General features: G+C 43.8%; 1 protein-coding gene across 4 annotated transcripts in view; it reads right to left on the reverse strand.

The window, feature by feature from the left end:
- Nucleotides 1-17,070, reverse strand: part of plxnb3 (plexin B3) — a 92,587-nt gene that overhangs the window by 13,825 nt on the left and 61,692 nt on the right. For 3 of the 4 annotated variants that reach the window (XM_005747986.1, XM_005747987.1, XM_005747988.1), the window contains 14 exons: nt 14,733-15,137; nt 13,843-14,566; nt 11,668-11,847; nt 7,811-7,939; nt 7,558-7,658; nt 7,172-7,304; nt 6,268-6,427; nt 5,895-6,003; nt 5,693-5,801; nt 5,495-5,611; nt 3,307-3,420; nt 3,121-3,211; nt 2,134-2,303; nt 1,641-1,792 (listed from right to left, as the gene is read on the reverse strand). In XM_005747986.1, coding sequence (XP_005748043.1) covers nt 1,641-1,792; nt 2,134-2,303; nt 3,121-3,211; nt 3,307-3,420; nt 5,495-5,611; nt 5,693-5,801; nt 5,895-6,003; nt 6,268-6,427; nt 7,172-7,304; nt 7,558-7,658; nt 7,811-7,939; nt 11,668-11,847; nt 13,843-14,566; nt 14,733-15,121 — 2,678 coding nt within the window. In that variant the 5' untranslated portion in view covers nt 15,122-15,137. Of the gene's footprint in view, nt 1-1,640; nt 1,793-2,133; nt 2,304-3,120; nt 3,212-3,306; nt 3,421-5,494; nt 5,612-5,692; nt 5,802-5,894; nt 6,004-6,267; nt 6,428-7,171; nt 7,305-7,557; nt 7,659-7,810; nt 7,940-11,667; nt 11,848-13,842; nt 14,567-14,732; nt 15,372-17,070 lie in introns of those variants that run through there. The other variant, XM_013914615.1, reaches the window with a different exon arrangement.

Here is a 17,070-nt window from a genome sequence, read left to right on the forward strand (position 1 = left end):
AAAGTGAAGCGAGGGTTACAGTGTTACACTGGCTATGTTCTCATTTGGGATATTTCGGGATTAGCATCAATTAATTCTATTTCAGAGATGCTAAAAGCCTTAATATGGTTAGGAGATGTTAGATTTAACAATATTTCTTAATACCAGCATTTTATTTCACCAGCATTGATGTTACATTATATTTTTCATAGTTATAAAGCCTCCATAAAACATCAAGCTAAGAACACAAGTTTTTGTAGTCCCTCTACTGAAATTGTAGTTTTATCACGGAAGACCAGCGTCAACAGAATTCACTGTCACAAGCTTTTGCATCTTTTCTTGACCTTGTGACATTTTCAATGAGGGTCAAATAAGATGTGACCCAGTTCTTTTTTTCCCCTTGTTATTTAGCCTCGTTCCAACCTCGAGGAAGCGTTAACGTGTTTGTCTTTACTTGGTAACATCAAGCTGAAGTTGAGATAACAACATAAAACTAAACTGATAAAGTTTTAAACTTTGGAGCAGGTCCCAAAGTTCCTAAAGATACGAAATCCCCGAGGCTGAGTTGGTGAAAGTATTCTAAAATTAAACAAAGTCATGCGGAAGATTTCAATCTGATAGCTTATTCAAATAAAGCACGGAGGCTAAATCAGAATGGAGATTTTGCTCCCGAGGGAGTGAGTTCAAACAGAATCCGTTCTGAAGAGAAAAAGGCTTCGCTCCATAAAAGCTTGTGTTTGAATTTTCTCCCTGTGTGAGCATCAGATAGATTTGTCTCCTGTTAAAGGTTCTCCCTGATCTAAATCGAGGCTCTGAGGATGGGAGGCGTTATGCGCTGTACAGGTTGTAGAGCTCCTTAGGGCAATAAAGAAAAGTGACTCAACGGGCTGCTAGTGTCACACAGACAGGAGTAAGAATATTTGACTATGTTAGAGCTGCTGAAAGGAAATGAGAGAGGACACGTTAGAGTGGCATCCTTGGAGGATTTCACCTGATTCTAGACTTTTTCTGTTTCAAGGTGTTCACTGAAGACTGTTTCAGCGCTTTAATATGAGACATATGAGCACAATCGAGCACTGAAGCATGGCTGGAAGTGTTTCTGATTTTATTATGATGTCGGAAAGGTGACCTGTTACTGTTTGGATTTAATAGGTCATTTCACGTGTCAGAAGTCAGTACACAGCTTTGTGATCACATCCACAGTACGAAATAAAATCGTAAAAATGCAGAAGTGTCTTAAACCTGCATGGTTTTTAATGGCCAGCAGGGGGCGACTCCTCTGCTGCTAAAAGGAGCCTCAGTTTCTCTATCAGATCACACATATGGTTTAAAAACACCAAGATGGCGACAGCATAAAGACTCACTTGAGGCTTCTTAATGGGACTTCACTAACCAGTGGGTGATGTCACGGCTGCTACGTCAGTCTACAAGTGGGTATCTGTGGTTTTACACCATTCAGAAGAATATTGTTGGATTGAAAACTTCTGGACTATCATCATCAAGACATCGAGAATCCCAGTTATTGATATGTTATTGTGCTGAACTGGTGACTGCCAGGTTTGTTACAGAGCAGACAGAAAGGGAGGTCTCATCACATCTCTCTGTGATTCAGTTATGTGCATAAAGGAATCCCGTAAACACTAATGTAATCATCATGTTACCTGGTGGAGATCTTGTAACCTTTAGACTGAGGCAGGCATTGAATATCCGCCACAGTGACTCCGCCCACCACATCCTCATACTTCATGCCCAGGTTCGATCCTGTGATCGTCACCAGAATGCCGCCCTCTAGAGGACCGGAGGCAGGCTCCACCTGCAGACAGACAGGTAGAAACAGTTTGAACGAGCTCTGCAGACACACAGACTGATCTTCCGATCATTATAAAAGGACGAGAGACGGAAATCTGCGGGAGAATTGTAGGAACACAAAGATGGCAGCTGTCCTGCCCCCAAATAGCCAATAACCACCTTTGAAGCTGATTTTATTGGATGTGACTGATGATTCTGTACATGCAGTTTTTAGGTCCCAGTGACCACAGAAATTAAAGTTATACCAGGTTCACTCAGACAGGGCATCAAAATTACTGCCTGGATTTGATCCAGTATGGTGCACAGTTGCGGGACTTCCTCTACGTGGACTTTGACGAGACCCACCTTTGTGATCTGAGGAGGCGGGCAGGTGTCTGCAGGTTTACTGGAGCAGGTTCGGCTGTACACACAGCTCGGGGCTGGGCTTCCAGGACACCATACACAGCCGTACTCTTTAGGCACCGCCCTGCACTGTGAGCAATCTGATTGGCCAGCTGAGCAGTCATACAGCTGGACTGTATATTAATAAGAAAAGGAGACAAATATCATGAATGCATTTCTCTTTCTGTCTTTGTGAAAACATTAACCCCATCCTCACCCACATGCTGACTTTGGTCAAACACAGTGGGCCTCATCACTGTGTGAATGCATGAGTCTGTGTGAGTGAGTGTTTTTCACACAGACTCAGACTGTATGCACACTTATAGAATGACACACAGCTGTCCTAGAAAATGTTAATGCAGATATTTAAACTGAATAATACTAGTAGTGATATTAATACCAGAAACAATATCAAAAATAGTTAAATCTATAGTTGCTCGTTTCTAATTCTAATAAGCAATTGATCTTTTATACTATATAAAAAAGATCCAAAGACTTAATAAAGATAATATCTGAGTTTCAAATGTTTAAATTAGAATTATTAAAATGCTTTAACATTTAAAACCATTCATTTTCTAATGCTTTGGCATTAGAGCTGTATGAAATAACCATGAAATTGATGTCCTTTCATCCTTACTGCGGAACCTTCATTTCTTGGCAATATTCCACATATGGTTTCAGTAACTGCAGCGAGGCTTTTGTCGTAGGTTGGAGCTTTCCCTTTCCCTGCTTCCTCTTCCCCTGGTCTGTGTTTATTTTATGTATCACATACAGTTCAGGATTCAGGGGACACAACACTCTGATTCACTAGTAAAAACAGTACTGGGCACTAGAAACTTGTCATGAATCCAAGTGTAATTTCATGTGTGTACTTATTTTTTGTGTAAATATTAGTAAAGGAGGCCCACGCCCTCAGTGTGCACTACATCTGCACACAGGTAAGGCTCTTACGTCGGAGTCCAGGTGAGGCATCAATGCGTCGTTCCCCTCTCCGCAGGTAGACAGGAGCAGAATACTGAAGTTGACTGACTGGATGTTGAAACTACAGACAGTGGGACAGGTGGACAGACAGAAATTTAAATATCAGCTGTGTGGTTACTGCCATTAACTAATTATCTGTTTGCGTGCGTCGCTTACTTGATGCTGCGTGCAGGTGAAGGTGTGCGTGTTGTCGTGCATTTTCTCCACAGAAGCTGTCAGATTAGTCCGGGATCCTTCGATTTCAACAACACACACATACGGAGCTTCATCCTGCAGAGAGACCACACACAGACACTCAGCTGTTTGATTTTAGTGATTCAGGTCAATAGAACAGACCAACGCCCGAAGGCTGGTACCACGAAAATAGTTCAACATACCCGGGATACCTTTGCCTTATCTGGTTACATTTCATCTAAACGGCCAATCTCTTTAAAGTAGGTACCAGACAAAGCCTGGGGGCTAGAATCAGCCAGCCACTGAATCCAGTCTTTGAAAATGTGAAGGAGGGTGTATAATCTAGACTTTTAACTGTGTTTTTAGAGCTTGTACTACTGATAAAAACCTCCCCCACGCCTATTCATACTACACGAAAGTAAATACGATATATATAAACAATTAAATAACAGAACATTCCCGTTTTTTTCACTACTACAGGAATTCATGATTTTTACAGTGAGTCCACAGGAAAAACATGAAAAAAGAAAAAACAATCTGTGCACTGAGCTAACAACATTTTTACACATTAATTTCTTACAATTTAAGCCAAAAGTATCATTATTGTATCACACAGACAAACTGAGATGTATTGTTGAATTTGCACTTTTTTGTTGTATTAAAGCGTCTCAGGAGTTAAGTGTGTGGTTAAACTGTGCGGTTTCGCTGATTCGGTCCACGATCACAGTGGCTCATGATGTAAAATGAATTTGAGATCCCTGCTATACTCTCTCACTATCTGCACACAGAGGTTCACAGGATTTTGCTGCGTTGGAATGATTGGTCAGTAGGCGGTGGTTTTGCACATGTTGATCTTGTTTCTTGTTAAGAAGAGTAAACCAAGGTTAACCCTAAATAAATTCATCCGAAAGTCCCAAATCATAAATTGCAGCACACGCTTACGTTTTATTAGCAGACTGATGGATGAACATAATATAGGAGGTCGTTTATTTTAATTGAAAGCAATACTTTTTAAGTGCATATTATCACAGTAACATGATGGAGCTGCAGCTGCTTTCAGGATTAGTTCAAAGCTGAATTTTTATCTGATGTTGGAGGTTTTTTGATGACAACAGCTCTGAAGATGAAGAAGTAACTGAGGCTGCTGATGAGGATTCTGTGCCTTTTACTATTTACATTCAGAGTTATTGCAGTTCTTTTCTAGGAGTCTTTATTTTGTACAAACGGTGGTGTACCGCAGGGTTCTGTAAGACGGCTTGTGGCTTCATAAATGTCAATTTACATAAGAATGAAATTAATTTATCCATCCAGCAGCAGCAACCTGATAATGAGCTCAGACTAAAACACTGAAAATGAATTTATGATTCTCTCAACTGCCTCGAACACGCTGCTGTTAACAAACAAGCAGATATCGAGTAAAAATTTCCTTTTTGTGGAGCCAGAAGACCTGACGCACTCCTGGAAACACCTGCCTACAGCTGCTGCAGACACAGATGTAGAAACACGATGAGGAGCCAAGGCTTACGGAAACTAACAGAGACTCCTACACTCTTCAGTCTCTGAGCGTTTCTTCTTCACTCACCTCTCTACGTGTTCATTCACCACTTTGCATTTAATCGTTAGTTATGATTAATCTCTGGCTCTTTTCCACAGTCTGGTTCTGCTGGAGGTTTCTTCCTGCTAAAAAGGAGGTTTTCTGTCCCACTGTCACCAAGTACTTACTCATAGGAGTCATCTGATTGTTCGGGTTTTCTCTGTAATATTGTAGGATCTTTATCTTACAATATAAAGCACCTTAAGGAAGACTGTCTAAATTGAACAGCATCAAATCGGCTTCGTGTTTATGTGCACGCCACACTCAGACAGAGAACAGTGTAGCAGTGCAACAGATACAACGACCAGGCTCCAAGAAACAAAAGCTCTAACTTGGTTACGCTAAGCGTCACTTTTTGGGAGGTTACAGCAGATGTTGCGGCACCAGACAGTCGAAACATGAAACATCAGTCTGATCTGACTAATGTTCATCCACTTCAAACAAAGACTGTTTTTACAGTTTTAGACATGAAAAACATTTTTTTGGTGTTTTGCATTAAACTGTTAATGGGACCATTCGATTAGACTCCATTTAGATCCCCGTCAGACTGAAATGAGGTCAGAGACGCGGACTTACAGTGTAGACGTCCAGGTTTCGTCCCCGCAGCACCACTGTGGCGCTCAGGCCCATGGGAACTAAAGCAGAGCTCTGTAGGTCATAGACTAGCGGACAGGAAGTAGGACCAGGAGAGTCCTGCAGACAGAGAGGAGGCCGGGTTAGAGACAGGCTGACAGACAAAAAGATGGAGACAGACGGGGCAGCGGGCCGTCTTACTCTGTGGTTGAGGATGATGTGCTGGTTTGGACAGCTGTGGTTGTGAGTGCAGAGTTGATCCAGAGGACACCAGTTACAGCGCCACACACTGCTGACACACGCCAAACACCTGAAACACACACCACGGCCTTCAGCGTCTCCTCCATCACTGATTTAGATTCAGATAAACGTACAGCACTGTCACTGTGCCTACGTGACTTACTGGGAGCTCTGGTTCAGTCGGCTTACAGCCATGCAGTCATAGAAGGTCATGTTGCCCGTTGTGACGGTCACATGACCAAACATCAGTGACACGGGCAGGATCATGTGATCTACAGGTGAGAGGTGACAGAAGTTACACAGTAGCACACCTGAATGAAGACGTTTTTACTGTCACTGCGTGCGGCGCTCGGACTCTGTCACCGGCGCTCAAACTGCTGCGTGCTGTAAAATGCTTCACATGCAGTTAAACCTCCTGATATTTTTGGCAGACTCATTCTGAAACACTGTGTACTGGGACACACTAAATCTGTTTCTGGCATGCTAAGTAGGATGGTATTATGGAGGATTGGAACGCGCCCACAGTTCCTACTCACCGCTTCCTGTGGGCAGAGGTGGGAGGTGCTCCGGGGCAGGGGATTGGCAGGTGATGCTGTTTCCCATGACAATGGCAGGCTGAGGCGGGAGGAGCCCGAAGATGCAGGACAGAGACTCCTCCTTTGCGAGGGCGGGAAGCTGGGGGACCGACAGCGTTACCTGAGAGACGAACACAGAAACACGGTTACTGCTTTTCCATCGGGACGCTTCTCTCTGTCTCTAGAGCAGCTGTGTCTCGTATCAGCAATCCTTCCATTGTCTTACTGTCAAAAAAAGAAACGCCCATTGACAGTTTGGGGTCTTTCTATTATTTTTCTTTACTTATTTATATATTTTAGGTTTACAAACGAGAACAAAACCACTTCTGTGCTGGCTGAAAAAGCTCACAGTGTTACTTTTTTCTCCTTCTATTTTAAAAATAAACAACTTTACTTCACATCACAAAATCTTAAAAGGTTATTGTCTGAATTCATTTCACTCAGACCGCAATAACTCCTATGTTTGCGCTGATCCTTATAAACCCTGTGAAGATACTCGGTGAGGCACTAAATATGAAGATGTTTCGTTCATCCTGTCAGCGCTGCAGCAGTAAACAGCTGCTGCAGATGTTCATCGGCTGCTGTGAATCTTGTCTGAAGGATTGGAACTGGCTGGACTTGCAGTGCCTCTGCAATAACACACAGCCAACACAACAACACAACTGTGTTGAAACAGAATCAGCAACCTTCAGTCAATCAGAGAGCTGCTGAACTAGCACCTCAAGTTTTCCTTCAACCTGGACTGATACAGACACCTGCCAGCAACACCTAAGGGTGCCCTGACCCAGGCTGTCATCACTGCGGGAGTGGCTGACTGCATCATAACGCTGTCAGTCAGAATCAGATCAAAACAACAGCAGCCTACCTGCGTCTGCTCTTCTTTGCTGTGATTGGCCGGCTGCAGGCTCTGCACTGTCACGCACTGACTGGTTGGTTCAAAGCTCCAGAGCCAGTGGTTGGGCTGCAGGTGACGCTGACACTGATGTTTCCGGGAACATCTGCACAAAATACAAACATTTGCAGATTAGTAACAGCAACAAACAACCAAACGCAAAACGGCGTCAGAGCGATGTCACATCAACGTGCAGATGCTGCTGTGAGCAAACCAAATCTACTACACTTTCTTCTTCTACTGTCAGTCAGACTTTTTACAAAAAAAGTAAAAAGTTTACATAAAGTTTACAAAAAGATATAAAGAATAAAAATGTACTTTTAAAAAGTTACAAACCACCAGCCGACAGGTAGACCTACCTTCCCTCCAGGACACACCAGCCACAGTACGGGTCTCTGACAGCGAGACAGGAGCGACAGTCTGTCTGTTTCTCACAGGATGACACAGGAACCTTCGACAGCTGGGAGAAAGACAGGAAACAGTTTGTTTTCATTTTTTCTTAAATGGATCGTCTGATTGGATATTGGGGACAAAAGGAGGAAGGAGGAGGGGAAAAAACTGAAGAAAAGAAAGTGAGACAGGAACTGAGGAAGGAGGTCGACTGTCTCTCACCCTGCTGTTTGTTAAAACATAAACATGTTCCTGGCTCTCATCCAATAAGAGATCAGCGCTGACGGCACTGCCACTGTCCACCAACTCGCTGCCATACAGATGGCCTGACTGATTGGAGATCACCAACACCTGAAAAACAACAACACAGGTGAGTCCACAGATTCCAACACTGTTCTGTTGTTTGGTTTGTGCAACCTCAATCCCTTTCCTCACCTCCTTTCCTTGTGTCCTTTATACCAAACAACAAATTAAACATTCTGTTACACACACACATATCAGGTATTCATATCTTGTGGGGACATCTAATTGACATAATGCTTTCCCTAGCCCCTCATCCTAACCATAAAAAATGAATGCCTAACCCTGACCCTAAACCTAACCATAACCCAATTACAATTGTAACCCTGTCACTAAAACAACATTTTGAATCTCAAAAATGCCTTCAAACTTGTGGGGACCAGGATTTTGGTCCCCACAACCATAGTAAACTACACACTCTCTCTCTCACACACACACACACACGACTGGAGAAAAGCAGAAAGCTTGACAGCAGATTTCTAACATAAGGTATGAATACAAAAGAGAATCATTGTCCTCCCGCTATGTCTAATGCTTCTTTTAAACATCACAGGTGAAAAGACATCCACAGAGGGGTACACCTGTGCCTCCTCTAATCACGGTTCCAACAGCAAGCCTCGCGTCTCCAACTTCAGGTACTGACAAACCCCTTAAGATGGCATGACTGACTTCCAGATCAGAGACACGGAGACAGAGAGAAACAGGTTGGCCCTGGTCGGACCCTCCCTGCTGTCAGTACATCTCAGTGAAGGGCGGAAAATTGGCTGACTCCATCCCAGTTTCATTAATTGGCTCCATCCACACCCTGAGATGTTCTGGATCTGTACTAATGCCACTAAAACACAAACACACATCTCTGTGTACTGTTCATTGTTTATTTATTCTGAGTACAACAAAAGAACGCTCTTTCTCTGCTGCACAGTATTTGTCACTGAATGACTTTCCTGCTCGAGTGATGAGACGGGATCCTTTCATGTGGACTCCTGCTGTGCCGACTGTGTGAAGTATTTTGAAAAAGTTAACTCAAGACGGAGAAACTCGTGTCAGCAAATATAAAACGTCTAAGAGCTGAAATGTTGTGACAAGTAAAAATGATGATCATCAACATTTAATTTCAGTGAAGTGACAACATGAAAGCAGCAGCGCAGCGGCAGCAGCAACAACCCGCCAGCAGGTGGAGCTGCTTCACCCCGACAACACCCCTCAAGGCACCTCCACTATCAGCAGCGTGTGACAAAGAGAACAATTCAGACAGTGAAAAATGCAGAAAGGAGGATCGTTTGAGTTTGAACAGACTCGATCCTGCTGTGCCACATCCAGTTTATTTTTTGTCTTTTTTTTATTCTTGCTGAGATGGAACAGCAGCATCCTGACAAAGTAGAAACTCTGGAAATCTCTACCATATCTCAGCCACTTCACTCACTGATTGGTCAATTGTGTGCAAGTATAAAGGTATGGCGGGACTTTAGTGTCTCTCTTATCCCTCTGTGTTCAATCTTCACTCAAATACTTTTGTCACGTTTCATGTGTACAGCTGTGAGTTTGTGAAACACTGAGTTTTTTAGAAGAATTGAAGTACTGTTACTGCCTTTTCCTGTAGAAATGCAAACCTGTCTCCTGGATTTCACCTAAAGGCAATCAGGGTGTAAATCTGAGTTCAGGAGACACTTCTGCACCGCAGACTGCAATAACCTAAAAACACAATGCTTAGTGGAGTTTAATGCTGAGCATTTTCATCATCACCGTCTTCTTTTAAACAGGATGCAATGAGGAAAGGTTTTTTCTGACTGGGAAACTGAGGACATCACAGGCTCATTTATGTTTAACAATTTAAAAAGACAAAGACTATCTTCTCTGACTGTTAAAAGAACCATATTTGTGTTTTAACAGTAGACGGACTAGTTCTTACATACTGCTTATCTACTCAACTTGGGCATTCAAAACACTTCATACAGCATTTGTCATTCATCCATTCACACAAGCACTTTCTTCTACACCTGAGTCTTTTCTATCTTACATTCACACACATTCATGCTCCGATGAACGCATCAGAGATCAGCTTGGGGTTCAGTATCCTGCCCAAAGATACTGAGACATGCAGACTACAGCAGCCAGAATTTGAACCACCAACCTTCTGATTAGTAAATGACTTTCTCTACCTCCTGAAGAACAGCCACCCCCAGTCATAATGATCTGAATGACCTGAAACAAGTGAGTGAGCCCACAAAGTCTACAGGGCAAAGGAGCCAGAGCTGCTTTCACATCGATTTCTATATACAGTAACTAGAAGTCCTTTTACAAGCAGAGGAGTCAGGAGTCACTGTGCTTCTAGTATACATCCGCACAAAAATTTAAAACAAGTGCGGGGACTCTGCCTTTAGATATGTTAAAGTGCAGGAGGAAAACATGTGCATATGTGTTTCTTTAGTTCGGATAGCCTCGGGTGCCACGCCCACAGAAACACTGCAGGAGCGTCACATGCTGGAGAAACTGGTGCTTGAGCAACTTTCTGATAGATTCACTATTTCACAATCCCAACAGAAGCACAGCAGTTAACATGTGCCCGGGTTCGCCGCGAAAAACGTGGTGTTGCACTTGTACATGCCTCTTGTTGTTGATTGGTTATTGGTCCCTCAGGTGCACTCTGGGTAAGGATCCAGCAGGAGGCCCTGAAACATTTACAGTGTGTGTGATTAAATATTAACGGGGAGAATCAAAGCTCTGCTGTTTACCTCGCTGAGGCTCCGAGGCAAGATTAGAGCTCATTAACGCACACACGCACACAAGTTTGTCCTTCTAACTTTGCGAGGACTATGAGTCACACGGTGCATTCCCAGGACCCTTACCCTAAACTTGAACTTGATAAAAACTTCGAAATGAAATGGGAAAAAAATGCCTCTTAAGGTGTCCCGCAGCGAGAACAATTGGGTACAGAATCTCATCACTTTTCAAATGTCCTCTCTAACAATGTGTAAGACTGGGTCCTCATAAGCCACATGTACAAGTACACACACACACACTTACACCCAGTTAAAAGCTTCAGGGGTGTCCTGCTGGATTCTTACCAGACTGCACCTGAGAGACCAATCACCAATCAACAACAAAAGTCTGAGCATGCTCCCATGTGACCCTTCCCACTCTTCCCAAACGCACCACACCCTCGAGCTAAACGCCTGTTAGTCACACACACACACGCATACATAGAGTGTATCATTGTGTTGCTTATAAAGAGCTTCAGGCTACAAGCTGCTCTGTTCAGTGTGTGTGTGTGTGTGTGTGTGTGTGTGTGTGTGTGTGTGTGTGTGTGTGTGTGTGTGTGTGTGTGTGATCATTTTCCTGGTGCTTCTCTTCAGACCTTCCAGTTACAACATAAACAGGAAACAGCTGATTCCTCCCTGTAGCTAGAGATGGAGACACAAACGCCTAAACAGGCCTTTTCACTGCCAAGTAAAAACCAGTCTCACCAGCTGGTCTCTTAGCAGCTCCATTAGAGTGGAGGGGTCTGAAGCCTGTTCAATTAAGCATTATTCGTATATGCATTTGCACCCCAAAACTTTTCATGTAAGAGTACAAACGGTTTTATACTACAAGTAACTGTCTGCTAAATTCACAGCAGGGAGATTAAGCATCATGTGTCTTATCGCTCCATGTTCAGCCACAATCTGCACCATTTCAGCTGTTGTGTGGGACATGTGGGAAAGGGTAACTGAGGTCAATGGCCCAACCGACGCCGTCTACTTCATGTGTGAAACGGCTGTAAAACATGTTGGTGGTGTCACCTTTTGCAGTTGTCCCTTTCTATCTCCCAGGAAAGCGATGGTGTGGCCCGCCTCAGTTGCTGTGGTGACAGCGGTCAGCTGTATAGTGGAGTTGACAATGGGCGTGGCTTTGAGGGGCACGGCGCTAGCGATGGGGTTGGGGGTGTGTTCCCCTCCACAGGGGTACTCTGAGAGAGAGACCTGGTAGATGAATAAACAGAGAGAGAGAAGCCAGTGAACACAGGTATGTGGTTAGCCCTGCTTTATCTGTTTACGTCTCTAAACACAAACAAACACAAACAATATTGCTTCCATTCACCTTTAAAACTCGTGCTTTTTTCCACTCAGCCTGTCACTTTAATCTGTGTGTTTTTGCTCTATGTGGGTCAGCTCTGTGTTACAAGCTCTGTGTTTGAGTGGCAGCTGTCTGATGATAAGTCCAGATGCTGAAGATAACCACTCTAATCCACACACACACTCACTCACACACACATAGTATTAAGGTCAGCAGCGAGGCAGATGACAACCATCGACAGCTTCTTGGCTAAAGCAGCTGCTAATCTGTGATGACATCACATGTAAAATGTGATGTCATACGATGTCCCACTTGGCCGACCAGGACCTCAGCGATCCGTGGGATCATCTTTGGACTCTCATTGGAACAAGTTTACTGTCCCATTGTTTTCAACTGTCACCCACACTTCTGTACTGCACTCTCATTACTAGCAGTAACTCTAACTCTGTCATCTGCAGTATCTGGAGTTTATATTTGGCTCTATCGCTCTTTGCTTGGACCTACTTCTGAGAGCAGCAGCAAAGACAACAGATTGGTCAACTTTATTAAAAAAAACATGAAATTAAGGATCTGGGGTGGAGGTGGGTTGCAAAGTGACTTGCAGATCAGAGCAACCATTGGGAGGGGAAAAGCAGCTTAAAAAGCATGTCCTATATAAGATTTACCAGTTGGACATGTCGAACGGTAAAAATCAGCTGATTACAAATAAGCTTGACTTTGTGGTCTGAACTGAAGCTTTGGCATCGGTTTTGGTTTGGTATCAAATCAACTTTGCCACAAAGTTATTGCATAGAAAACTGAAACCACAGCTTTCATTCGCTTTAGGAGGGGCTACCTCCCCCCCCTTAAAAAAAAGAAAAAGAATAATAATGATTTGCAAAATCAAAATACATTATGCATGTATTATGTGCACCAAGCTAGTGAGTGTTCCAGGTAAGGAGGTTACTCACAGCCAATAATGGTAAGTGTTAAATCTACATTAGTGCTTTCTATCCAGCATTCATTCTCCGACGGATGCATCGAAGAGTATCGATTTAGTATCTTGCCCAAGGATATTTGGTATGAACACCACCAACCTTCTGATTAGTAGATGACCTGCTCTACCTCCTGAGCTACAGCCACCCCCAGTGCCAATGCTGGGTGCAACATGTTACTGGTACCACATTATATTTTTCAGTCATGCAGTAATGTAATGAGTTACTGTACAAAATTCAGTAGTTACACTACAGTTGCAATTATGTCATTACTTGCATTACAAAGGTTCTTTAGTTCTGTGCACACTGAGCAGATAGAAAGAAAAAAACATTCACTTTTTCTTCTGCACCCCTACGCAAAAAACAAACACCTCGTTTTGATTGTGTACAAGGAGGAGGGAAATGGTTTAGTGGTCAACAACATTTGTTGAGTGGTGATATGGAAATCGCTTTTATTACAAGAGCATGATTATATAAAGTGCAAACTGTGTCCAGGACAAAAAATGACAGTGTTATACCGCTAACATCGACTCTTTGTGAGCATCTGCACAGACAGCATGCTAATACAGAGCTAACGAAGAAGGCAGTGTGATGTTAAAGTTGAGCGTATGCTGACCCCAGGCCTGCATCCAGAGCCTGAGCTTCAACAGGTAACAAAGGCAGCGATTAAGTGACGCAGCCTCCACTTCTGTTCATGTTTCTACAGCAAAATCATTGTGGCAATGACTTTGAAGTCTCATTGAGCTGGTTTCAAACTTTGCTTTGTTATGTCGGCTTTGTGTTCTTACATAGCCTCAGGTTTACATTGTGTTTCAGGTCACGTTACAGAGTAGCAAGAAAGTAACGTAATGAGTACTTTCTCTGGGGACAAATTCATAGATTACTTTATTAATCACCCCAACACTGATCAGGTGTTTGTGAGTTTACCTTCGGCAGTTTGAGACATTTTGATGACACGCCGTACTCGATGTAGGCCTCCTCCTTTCCACCGCTGCCTTGTCCTCCCTCTGTGTAACACACTTCCTGTGCTCTCCGCAACATTGTGTCTAACTCCGCCATGCCATAAATGCAGAGAGCTGAACGATTTGTTGCTACGGGCGTGGACGCCTGCCCCGCTGCCATGACGACAAACAGGTGAGGTTCACCTGAGTGGTTGCCTAACCATGCACCCTGTGCCAGGTTATACCCACCCTGGCACAGCAGCGGCACCTCAACATACGAGTAGAAGCTACGATCAGAGATGCAGAGCCTAGAGGCATAAGTCCGGTACTCCTTCTTGTGCCGCCGTGAGAACAGGAAGTAGACATGGTTGCCATGGACAACAGCCTTCACAAAGTGGTTGTTGTAATCGGAGTAACTTCCTACAACAAGTTTTCCAAGCTCCTCCTCCTGAGAGAACGCTCTGCGCGGTGGAACCACTGGAGACAGCCGCCGTGTCGTGATTGGTGGGATGTCGCCAGGGCCTTTGCTAGTGTAGCTTCGACCAACCAGCATCAGGCGCAGCACGTCACCATCCCCACCCCCTTCCTGCTTATTTTTCGTGGTTATTACCACGGCAACAGTGGAGACACCTGGAGCGTTGGCTGCGACGTACTGAGTGTCAACGGGATTGGACGTCTGATAGATGAGCTGAGAAATATTGGACAGACTCCTGCAGAGAAAGACAGGACAGAAAAGTCATTCTTCATACGTGTTTTGGCTAATCCAGACATCAGTCACCGTTGATACATGCAAAGAACAGATACAGTGAGAGAAAAATGTATTTGGATAAACTCTGGGAACACAGTGAGGAAAACTAGCACAGTAAACTGACGTACCTCTTTTCACAGATTCCCTGGAACAGTGATCCACAGACTATCAGACTCCCTGGCTCCGCCCCCTGCCCCGTCTCCATCAGCAGCAGTTTGTTGTAGTTGTCGGTGTCCTTGGCTGATGGGCATTCCTGGAGCACGATTGGTGGGAGGCACTCTGGGGAGTCCCGGTAAGGGCCGGTCTTTACGTGCAACAACACCTCGAGGCCAGTGGTCAGCTGGTACAGATTATTGACCCCGCCCACATAAATATGTCCCGCTCCAGGATCCAGGAGCAGGTGCGACAGGGGGGCGCCCTTCAACTCCACATGTTTCGAGGCATCCACAGGTTGGGAGAAAGGGGAGAGGATGTGGAGGAAGAGGAGGAGTGACGGGGGGATGGAGGAGGCCAACATGGCAGCTCCTCTTTACCTGAAACAGATTAAAGTTCAGGAGAATTAAAACTTGTGAAAAGGAGCTGCTTATGATTATTCACTGGTCAGCAGGCCCACTTGCAGTTAATCTCACTGCCCGCTGGTCAAAAACAGACAAAACTTGTTTTTCTTGTTTTATCTGTCCAAACCCTAAAGATATTCCCTTTACGGGGCGATCTGGTGGAAAAAAGGAAATGAAATAAAACCCTCCGAGAAACTGAAACAAGACAATATTGTAGATTTTTGAATTGTGCAGAAACTGACCCCAGATCTGAACTTCACTGTAAAATTTGAAATCCACTAAAGAATGTCTTCTTGGCTTCACCGTCCGCCCACAGAAAGTCAGCGGTCTGTCTGAATACAAAACTCAAAGCTGTGATTGCATCTTATTTCCACTTTCTCCCCTGCAGCAGAAAACCTCGCCCGAGTTTCAGAGCAGAACTGAACCATGACTGTCTCAGATTAAGGTGGAGAAACACAGATCTATTTCATACCCCAAAAAGAAAAAAAAAATCTTAAATATGTAAAATACACCTGAGCAGGTGAGGCTCAGCCCTGCAGACTCGCTGCACCGTTTCTCTTTCTCTCTCTGAAGTTATTAATAAAATATTTTTGCTGCTTCACACTTTTCATCTGGCGGTCAAACTGTAGTTGCCTGTAGTAACATCACCATGGCAACAAACCGGTATCCACGGCAACGCTGTGAAACGACTCAAACCTCTGGTGGGTTGTTTGGTTTTTATGACAGAGTGGAGTTTTAAACTGGTGTCAAACTGGTTTCAATCTTGCGGGTCCTTCTGTGTCTTCAGGTTGCATCACTCTGTCAAAGTGTAAAATATTCCTGTTAAATAATCACGGCTCAGACCTCATTCCTCTTCTCCTGAGGATAAATCCACGATCTTTCCTCCAGCTCTCCCACTACTGCTACAAACAGCCTCCGCCTTCACTTCACCTGAAACAAGCTGATTTACTATACAGCCGAAACGAGGAGAAAGATTCACTATTTAAAGATGAAATTTCAAGCAGCACAAAAAGTGTTCTTCCAATGCTGAACATCCAAACGGTTTTATTCACAGGCCGCCTACAACAGACAAGGTCAGCAATTAGTTAGCTGTTATGGGGTTTGTTTTGTGGAAGGCAGAAGTAACCATATACTGATGAGGGTGGAGCACTACGTTATCAGCCTTCGTAGACTGCAGGGGTGACTGGCACTAACACAAAACCTGCTAATTAGTGCTGATGATACTTTTGTTATTCCATCTGTAGTCATCTCTAATTGGTTGTGTGGCTTTAAATGGAAAGCCAGAAGGCAGTGAGAGTAGCACCACCTACTCACAGAGCAGAGCATGTATTATTACAATGGCTGTGTTATTGATAAAGTCAAAGATAGCATGAATAGCCTGAAACAAGCTGGGGGTGGAGGTGAGGCTGCAAAGTGGCATGCAGAGGTACCAGTAACCCTATGTTGAACAGCTTAAATATAATGTTATGTATAAGATTTACCAACAGGATGTACAGAGGGGTTTCAGGCGACATCAGCTGGCACTGAATTATGCATCTCTGCCAAATTTGCAGGAATTTGGCTCCATGGCTGTGATACAATTTTAACTTTTCATATTAGTCATATCGTTTATAAGATAATTACATTAAATGACTCTAATAGTGTCATTTATGCTTAGCTTATGCATGTATGTGTGTACATGTTTAGACATCTTTGTGAGGACAGAAACTACTATACTTGTGGGGACCAACAGTCAGTTATGGGGACAAAAATGTCCATCCCCAGGAGTTTGACGGCATTTTTGAGGCTCAAAATGTGGTTTTAGTGTCAGGGTTACAATTAGGTTATGGTTAGGTTTAGGCTGAGGGTTAGGGTTAGGCATTCATTATTGATGGTTAGGGTTAGGGTAAGGAGCTAGGGAAAGCACTAT

Source organism: Pundamilia nyererei, unplaced genomic scaffold, assembly GCF_000239375.1.
Source record: "Pundamilia nyererei isolate P.nyererei 1_Seehausen unplaced genomic scaffold, PunNye1.0 scaffold00210, whole genome shotgun sequence".
Classification (NCBI taxonomy): Eukaryota; Metazoa; Chordata; class Actinopteri; order Cichliformes; family Cichlidae; genus Pundamilia; species Pundamilia nyererei.